The 8,827-nt window shown below is 44.5% G+C and overlaps 2 protein-coding genes across 3 annotated transcripts in view; one reads left to right on the forward strand and one right to left on the reverse strand.

The window, feature by feature from the left end:
- ANXA4 (annexin A4) overlaps positions 1-1,954 on the reverse strand; it is a 57,665-nt gene extending 55,711 nt beyond the window's left edge. For both annotated transcript variants that reach the window (XM_036908268.2, XM_036908267.2), the window contains exon 1: positions 1,816-1,954. The gene's annotated coding sequence lies outside the window, so the exon portion shown is untranslated. The remainder of the gene's footprint in view (positions 1-1,815) is intronic.
- On the forward strand, positions 1,347-3,826 carry LOC130682682 (uncharacterized). The gene is made up of 3 exons (XM_057497545.1): positions 1,347-1,437; positions 1,829-3,293; positions 3,598-3,826. The coding sequence occupies exons 1-2, from the start codon at positions 1,347-1,349 to the stop codon at positions 2,512-2,514; spliced, it is 777 nt and encodes a 258-aa protein (XP_057353528.1). The 3' UTR covers positions 2,515-3,293; positions 3,598-3,826.
- The last annotated feature ends 5,001 nt before the right edge of the window (positions 3,827-8,827 follow it).

An 8,827-nucleotide genomic window follows, 5' to 3' on the forward strand; every position in this document is an offset into this window, starting at 1 on the left:
CAAGCTCTGATGGAGCCACAGGAGGGCAGAGAGAAAAGATTTAAATTCAGCTGCTTTAGGATCAGGCAGCTGGACTTAAATCCATGTACAATGGTCTGATCTGGACCAAGGACCACATGGAGCCTTGGGATCCTCATCCATATGACAAGGTTAATAACCCCACCCCCGTTTGAAATGAAGATTAAACGAGTAACCAAGAATTACTATAATTCAAAGTCCCTCAGGGGGGCATTGCAGCACCTATCAAACTGCCTCTGTAGCAGCCGTAATTGCAGTGAAAGCAAACCCAGGAGATAGGTTTGGGGCAAATGGCACCCCAAAGCCTAAGCAAAAGTGCTTTCAGTTTCTTATTTTATATTAAAAAGGTATATAAATTTGGAATTTTACTCCAAAATATAGCTGTCATTGTTTAGCATAAAAGGAATTTTAACCTCAAGTATTTAGGTAAAACTGACTCCCAAGGAAAATCCCCCGGACACACCCAGACCCCTTGTTTATTCTGAGGCTTCAAGTATTCCCTGACATACCGACTACCATCCCCAGTGCCTGTCACTCACCTCCATCCAGCCCTGGAGAAAAGCAGGCCTATTTTACAAACAGATGAGCCAGATTGGAAACACAAATGAGTGGTTAAACATAAGCAAAGAAATGGGCCACAGGACATGAGTCTGGGGATGACCAAGAGGCTCAGCTCACCCTTCAGATGCTGGTGTGGTTCAACTTGACTGTGCATGTTACTCTCTAAATCGCTTCTAGAGAAAAATGATCCCTAATCAAATGCAACAATATTTAGGAGGGAAATTCATAAATGCCTTTGATCTTGTATCTGTGTGTTTGTGTGGGCACAATGTGTGTGTCCCCAAAACAATAGAAAACTGACCTGAGCTGAGTAGGGAATCTGGCTGTGGCTAGACTGGGCTCTGGGAGGTAAGCAGGTCTTGGGTAGCTACCCATTTTCTCATTCCTGTTTCCCTCCTCCCCTGCTTGCTCTTCCACTTCTCTTGTCACCTGAGAATTCCCTGACAACTAAAAAGCTCGGGCTTGGTTATCAGTAGGAGGAGCGGGAGAGCCCTAGAACTGATGGGAAGTGGGATGGATAAGTTGGAGGAGGGGACCCTATCCACTCTTCCCACTGTCAGCTGGAGAAAGCAGACGCTCACTTTTCATGAAAGGTGTGGATTACTCAGTACCCACAATGCTGCAAACAACTCCGAGGGCTTGTATCAATTTGGGGTGCACTTAAAGCTGGGCAGATTACTGACAAGCAAAGCCTCTGTGGTCCCTAAGTCTCCAGCTAGTCCAAGCCACCTCAAAAGAGTGAGCTCCGCCACTGGCCTACTCACGACATGGATCTCGTAATAATAATAAATTCCCACGTGCCGGGCATTGTGCCGAGGGCATTAGCTATAAAAGAAGGAGAAAAAGGGCAAGAAACTAGTAAGAAGTAGTAAGTTTCTTAAAAGAAGTAAAGAAAGTTAAAACGAAAACTTACGTGTAAGATTCAGTTCAAGGGAGTATTAACTCAATCCTTTCTTTTTAATGCCCAAACACAGACCAGTGCTTGCACATGAATTAAATAAATAACCGCTGTGGTTCCTGACTGGTGTACATTCTGAAATCCACACACTGCCCTTGGGGGTCCTGGGCGGCGCGAGTGGATAGCGCCGCGTCTGCCTCGCTCTGGCCCACCGCGAGCGAGCCCTGGCCGGCAGGCGCCCGGCCCCCACCCCGCAGGAGCCGCTTCCTGGGTGCGGCGCTCCGGAGCCGCCGCAGCCGGTCCCCGAAGCCCAAGACCCCCGGCCCGAGCCCCCTTACCGCTCGGGCTGAGGCGGGGCTGCGCTCGTCCCCGGCCGCCGCGGAGGTCACACCCAAGCCGCGGCCGGACAGCGGGTCTTATCCTGCGCGGACCCGCCCCACTTCGGGGTGGAGACTGAGCCGAGTTCCTGGTTGTCCCTCCGCCCACGGGACCGGAAAATCCTCCAGGCGCAGCGCACCTGGAACCCAGCCGACGGCCGCGCGCTGGGCGCTCAGGGGAGGGCCGGCGTCGGCCCCAGGCCGGGGGTTGCACTGGCTCGTCCCTGCGCGGGGCTGGCGGCCCCGTCCCGGGCCCGGATCGCACCGCCCGCCGGGCACCGCCCAGCCCCGCTCCGGCCCCTGCAGAGTCGGAGCAGTTGGACTTCCCGGGTGTCCGGTGCTCGGCCGCCCCCATGCCCTCGGAGGTCCGAGCTCCCGGGCCTCTTCCGCACCCTCCCTGCGCCGGTCGCGGCAGAGATCCCCAGTGCGAACTCAAGCTTTCTCCCTGGGAAACCACTTTCTCACGAGGAGCCTGTGGGCAGGAAAGTGGAAAGTGAAATCAGAATGGCACACTTCGTTTCCCTTTTGCACATTAAAACAGACATCCCCGAAATTCCCAGTAGTTCCACATCTTTTTTGAGGAAACCCGTGTTCTCTTTCTTTGGGAAAGGAGTTCGAAGCAGCCCGGATCTTTCTCTCGTAACCTGTAAGTCTGAATAATTAATTTGGTACTGGTCAGTACAGGTGCGGCCTGGGATCTGCGCTCTCTGCTTGTAATACAGCTTTATGCATTCACACACATCTGCCTCCCCTACTGGACACAAGAATCTCCAAGGCGCCACCTGAGTGTCTGTCATCTCTGCACATGTGCCTTGTTTTCCAGGCACATAGTAGGTGCTCTGTGAATACAGTGTGAATCCACTGAGTCTACAGGCAAATCACAATTTTATTTAACTGAGGGTAGGTAGCTTTGGGTAGTGTTTAATGTCCAACAGGCCAAAATCCAAGTGGCTGTTAGTACCCTTAAGACGGAGAGGTAACATTAAATTATTTCATTAAGATGTAGCAAAAAAGGCTGACTTAACATGGCTAAGAGCATGGGTTTTAGGATCAGATTGATTTGGATTCTAGACCTGGTTCTGCTCCTTTTCTCTGCTTGATAAAGTTTCTGGACCTCAGTTTCTGAACTAATCTAGAGGAAACAAAATTAGTAAGGAAAAGAATGAAATAAGGGACTTTGCAGATGTGGTTCATCAGGGATCTAGAAATGGAGTGATAATCCTGAATTATTTGGGTGGGCCCAGGGTACTCACAAGGGAGCCTTCTAAGGGAAAGAGGGAGGCTGGAGAGTTCGAGTTCGAGAGATTTGAAGATGCTGCAGCCACAAAACCTGTCTTCAAAGATGGAGAAGGGGGCCACAAGCCTGCGAGTGCATGTGATCTTTAGAAGCAGGCAAAGGCAAGGGATTCTCCCCCTCAACCTCCAGACTCCAGAAGGAGGTGGCCTTCAACTCAACCAAATTTTCTAAGACAGACTAACCGTCAGACCCCTTTTGGAAAATCTGAAGAAAGCTGTGGATCCTTTGCCCAACAAGGCTGCAGTTTCTGAGGGCAGAGGAACCTCTGTTGGTGTCAGTTAGAAAGCCCTGATCTGAGAGCATCTTATTCTACTTCTCACTTTATTGTCACTTGGTCAGCAGTTCTCTGTCACATTTGAATGGAGTGTCAAATCTTGAAGGATGCTTATTACTGCTTTACACATTGAACTGAAGCCACACCTCCAGAGCAATGTAATGTAATGGAGCAAAAATTCTGTGCAAAGGGCTGCCCCCAAAGTGCAAGTGGTAACAGTGGAGCCCGAGGCTTACGCTGTGGTACAGCCCTCCCAGATGGTACCTACTTTCTGCAGGCTTGGGGCCATTTATTTCATAGTAAGTTGATTGTTTTGTTTTTAAAAAGCATATTTCTTCTAAAATCTTATTATAAAGGTTTTCTACCTATTTATGACTTTTCTGCATGTTTTAGGATAACAGATTCATGGTGTAAAATGTGTACTTCAGGTTAACATAGTAACTAGAAATTTTGGATTCTGTTATTATGTGACTCGAAATTTGTAGCACATTTTCAGGAAAATTGCTGGGATTCTTAGGTAATTCATTCTTTAGACCTTTTGTCTCCTGAATGTATGATTATTTCTGAATCTTGTTAATCCATTTTTAAGTTTAGAGAAAAAACTGTCTTCTTTTCATATTCTGACACAGAATGAATGCATTTGATTAACCTTACTAAAAATGTGTTTTGACAAAAAATTCCATTTGAGTGGCTCTAATATCCATTCTAGAATCTCAGATCATCTGCTTGTTATATCATTCATTGGGACTTCTCTGCAAAATAGAGCTTCACTGAGAAGGTCATCCTTGAAAATTCAAGAAATCTGAAGAAACTAATTTCGAGACTGAGTAGAGATCGAAAAGCATCATCAGATTGACAACATGGTGCCCTCTGGAAGCATCTTAGACTGCATTGCTTTTGTAAATGAAACCTAATTTGACTGTCTTTTATGAACTGGACTGTAAACATAAGGTAACCTCATCAACTATCTTCAGTGTGAGAAAAACACAACTGTAACTTCTAGAACATTTCTGTCAGTATAGTCTACTCTTGATTTTGCACTGTGCTGGAGGAGGCCTGGGTCATTCACCATGACTGAGGGTTAGACATCATGTATTCTGGATTTGAAGGTGTTGTGTGCTTCCTTTTGTAATGTAGTGTTTTGGGGCTTTTACAACATATGCGTCACAATTTCATGTCCCTTGGAAGAGTGGAAGAGGAGTCAGAGTTCATCTGTGCCCTGATTCTTGTTCTGTCCTCCTGTCTTTGCTTTGTTTGTACATATGGGGAAAACTGAGGGTATGAGATTCCAAAATTGATCTGAATCCTGTTAAATCTATCCTGCCTATCCTTCCCAGGTAACCTGGTTGTATTTCTTTTGCAGCTCTTCTATGTGCTGCCCTATTTTAGCCCCTTCACTAGGTCAGATAGAATTATAACTCTGCTGAGGCTTCTTTTCTCCTGTTGTCCCGTTTCGTTCTGCCTGCGAAGGGAGGTTTCAGTTGCCTTGCTGTAAGATTCCACTTGGGCCCTTTCATTTCCATCTCCCTTCCTGCATGGTCTTGGGGGAACTATAATAAATAGATCTAGACTTAGGGATCTTGGCTCTTCAAGGTCTGCCTGGAAAAATTCTCAACATTGGATTCAAAACAGAGCTTTGTGACTGTGGTGGTGACAGGGTTTCCTTTGGACATTCGCTGTGCTGGGCTTCCTCTGAACCACCTGATTCTCTTGGGGCCAGGGATGGACCTCCTTGTGCTGAGGCACGGGAGAACCAGAATGACTCCTGTGTAAGCTAGTCAGTTCCTGGAGTCACGAGTTAACGAGGGAGATGGAGACCTTCCACTGCAACCCCTTGGGTGCTAGTTCAGAGCATGTGCAGAGAGACTGATCACATCACTGATGTTCTGAAAGAAAGATTTATAAAAAAATAGGCCAAGTTTTAGGTGAACCTACATTGACTATCTAGCGATCTCTTACTTTAAAAAAAACAAAACAAAAAAACTGTAACCCTTAAAAAGCATTACCAAATTACCCTGATGTATTCAAAATGTGATATTACTCTCAAAATTTTTCTACATGTAGTTTTCAGAAACACGTACAAATGTGTTTTGTGTAAAGAAGTGTATACTGTGTATAATTTCTGATTATTGATCTAATATTAAACTCAGTGGTCTCGTTTAAAAAAAAAGAATGAAATAAGAATTCATTTCCTAGCCAAGGAAACAGTTTCTATTGAGGCTTCAGAAGTACAGAGGAATCACAAGGTGCTTGGGTGCTTGGGATTGAAACAATGTAACAATGTATCCTCCCCCCTACCAGGGACTCAGTGGTATGGAACAGCTTGTTAATCATAGTCATGGAAGCCCGTTAGTTTATAATACAGGATCCGAGTAACCTTTACAGAAATGGATTGAAATATAACTAGCATCCTGAATATACCTATAGTGACCTAATGGCTCCCACTGCAACGGTTCCTGGGTGCTGACTCCCCCAGCTTTGTAGTAAATGTATAAAAGGCACGGCCCTGCTGTACTCGGGGCTCACACCTTTGGAGAGCACCGTCCCCTGGGCCCGCAGGTGTGAAATGAACCTCCACCCTCCAAGACCTCCGAGTGCAGCTTGGTTCTTCCGTCAGCGATCCAGTCTGGGTTTCCTGGTTTTCTGTAACAAGCCCATTTGTAAGAAATGTCCAGAGTAGGCCACACAGCAGATCAGAGGCTGCCAGGGGCTGGGGAGGGGACGTTGGGGGACAGGTTTTCTTCTGGGCAACGAGAACTGGCGTTCTGGCTGCACAACGCTGAATACACTGTCACTGAATTCATATTTTAAAATGGTTAACTTACGTGAGGATGTGAACTTCACCTCAATAAAAACAAATTTGAAAACCCCAAAAAAAAAAAAAAAGAAAGAAAAAGAATTCATTTCCTCAGAGAGATTAGAGAGACTCTTGCGGTCCATCCCTTTAAAAAATAACAATTCATCTACTCTGAAAAAAAAGTGAAAGGTTAGGAATGGAGCAGATAACCCACTCCAAGATCACTGTTTTCTAGGCGGGTGCACCCAGCTCACAGTTGCCCCTTTCTTCCCGTAACTTCCCTCACACCACTTGGGAAGCCATACCCAGAGCTGGCTCTATGGAGTATGCAAGGCCAGGTATAAACCTGTGATACTCTTCGTATTCCAGAGCTTCCTTGGACTTAGGCTAGGCTGAATTTCAGTAGAAACCACACTGGCGCTCTGTTTTGTCTTCTGTGCTATCCTATTTCTCTCACTGACAGGTCTCTCCTGAGAAAATTTTCTCACTGAGGCACTTATACAAAAACCCCTACCTCAAGCTCTGCTTCTAAGGAACCTAATACAAAACAGAGTATTTTAAAAATTAATATAATTGTTGAAATTTAAGACTCAAAGGAGACTTTAAATTGAAGATAGCAGAATGAACACATGCATTTGCCTTAGCTCCCTCTTGAAATCCAAGTAAAGTAAAAGATTTTTCTTTTTAATCTCACAAGAACAAGGTGACAAGAGAGGAAAAATAACCAAACTTTAGAAACTGGAAAGCAGATAGGTGATAATTGATTAAGCAGCCCTGAGAAAACTGACTCCTAAGCCAGGAGTAGGGAAAGCCAAGAAGCAACATGATACAGTAGAAATTCTCAGGTATTGCTGCACCAGGTGCTTCTGAAAGTGGTTAGAATTAAGACTAAAAACAGGAGAAGTTTTTGTAAACCTCTCCAGGAAGCAGCAGTCTCTTCTGACCCCTTCCCTAACACTGCACAGCTGCCGCTGCCCACCTCCCACTCGGGTAGAAGACTGGCTGCATATTCTCTGGAAGACGTAAAGCAGAGGGTCTCTGGAATAGAACATACCAGGCATATCAGGATATTCTGTTATTTAAGGCTGCCTAACCAACTACCCTCAAACTTGGTAACTTAAAACAATGACCATTTTGTTATAGCTCATGATTTTGTAGGCTTGGATTTGGACAGGGCTTGGTCGGGTGCTTCCTCTGTTCCTGTGCATCAACAAGTCACTTGGTGGTATTCAGTTGGCAGCCTGGAGGATTCATTCACAAGTCCGGTACATGGTGGGATGATCTCAGCTGGCGTTGGTGACCACAGCACCTACACGTGCCCTCTCTGCATGGTAGTTTCAAGGTAGTTGGATTTCCTACACAGAGTCTCAGGGTGCCCAGAAGGGACATCCAAGAACTCCAGGCAGAAGTTACTTGGCTTATTAACTAGGCTTGGAAGCCCCTGAATGTTATTTCCATTGTATTCTATAGGTCTTGTGAGTCACTAAGCCAGCCCAGACTCAAGGAAAGGGAAATTAGGCTCCCTCCCTGAATGGGGGGACTAGCAAAAAGTTTGCAGCCACCTTTAATCTAGCACCCAAGGCTAGGGGAACTGTACTTGATGTTGAAGATCTATATGAAATTTAATATGGTGAGTATTGAGCTGGTCAGTATTCTTCCTTCACTTGGCTTCCAACACTGGAAGCCAGGATGGGGAGTTTGGAATACTCTTTTTTGGGGAAGAGTAAAGACCCAGAGAGACTATCATCAGTCACTCAATGAAACTGGGGCAACCTTTTAGTGAACTCAATTGTAGCCAAGCTCCACCCACTTACACAGGCATGTAGAGTTTCCAGGCAGCACTTAGGATCTCACTCTTCACAGAGAAGGACAACTACTGTATGATTTCACTTATATGTGAAATACCAAAAACAAAACAAACAAATAAACAGACAAAAGAGAAATGGACTCATAAACACAGAGAACAGACTAATGGTTTCCATAGGGCAGGGGAGACAAGAGATGGGGGTAAATTAGTGAGATTTTAATTTGAGTGATGTTTACATGAGTATATACATGTCAAAACTCATTGAGCTATAGACTAAGATTTGTGTATTTTATTGCATGTACCTCAAAAAGAAGTTCACTCTTGGTACTGCTAGATAAAATACAGAACACTTAGTTAAACTGGAATTTCAGATAAAACAACAAATATTTTTTTACTAAACATGCAATACTTACATACTATAAGCATGTCCTAAATATTACATAGATATACTTATATCAAAAATTATTTATTGTTTATCTGAAATTCAAACTTAACTAGGCATCCTCTTTTATTTTGATTTGCTAAACCTGGCACTCTTAAATAAGAGCAGAGAGCTGAAGGTCATCAAAATTTGGGGAAGGATCTGATAGAAAATAGAACAGGAAAAATGGAACTTGGAAGAAATAGACACTATGGAGGGAAGAAAACTTTGAAAAATCTATTATCAATCTCCTTTGAGAAAAAAATAGAAAGTAGAATAAAAATAGATTTTCTAAAAAATGAACACTCAGAGAATCAAACAGAGCTCTTTTAAATTAAAAAGATGACAACAAAATTGAAAAATGCAGTAGAGAGGTA

This window comes from Manis pentadactyla, chromosome 2 (genome assembly GCF_030020395.1).
Source record: "Manis pentadactyla isolate mManPen7 chromosome 2, mManPen7.hap1, whole genome shotgun sequence".
NCBI lineage: Eukaryota > Metazoa > Chordata > Mammalia > Pholidota > Manidae > Manis > Manis pentadactyla.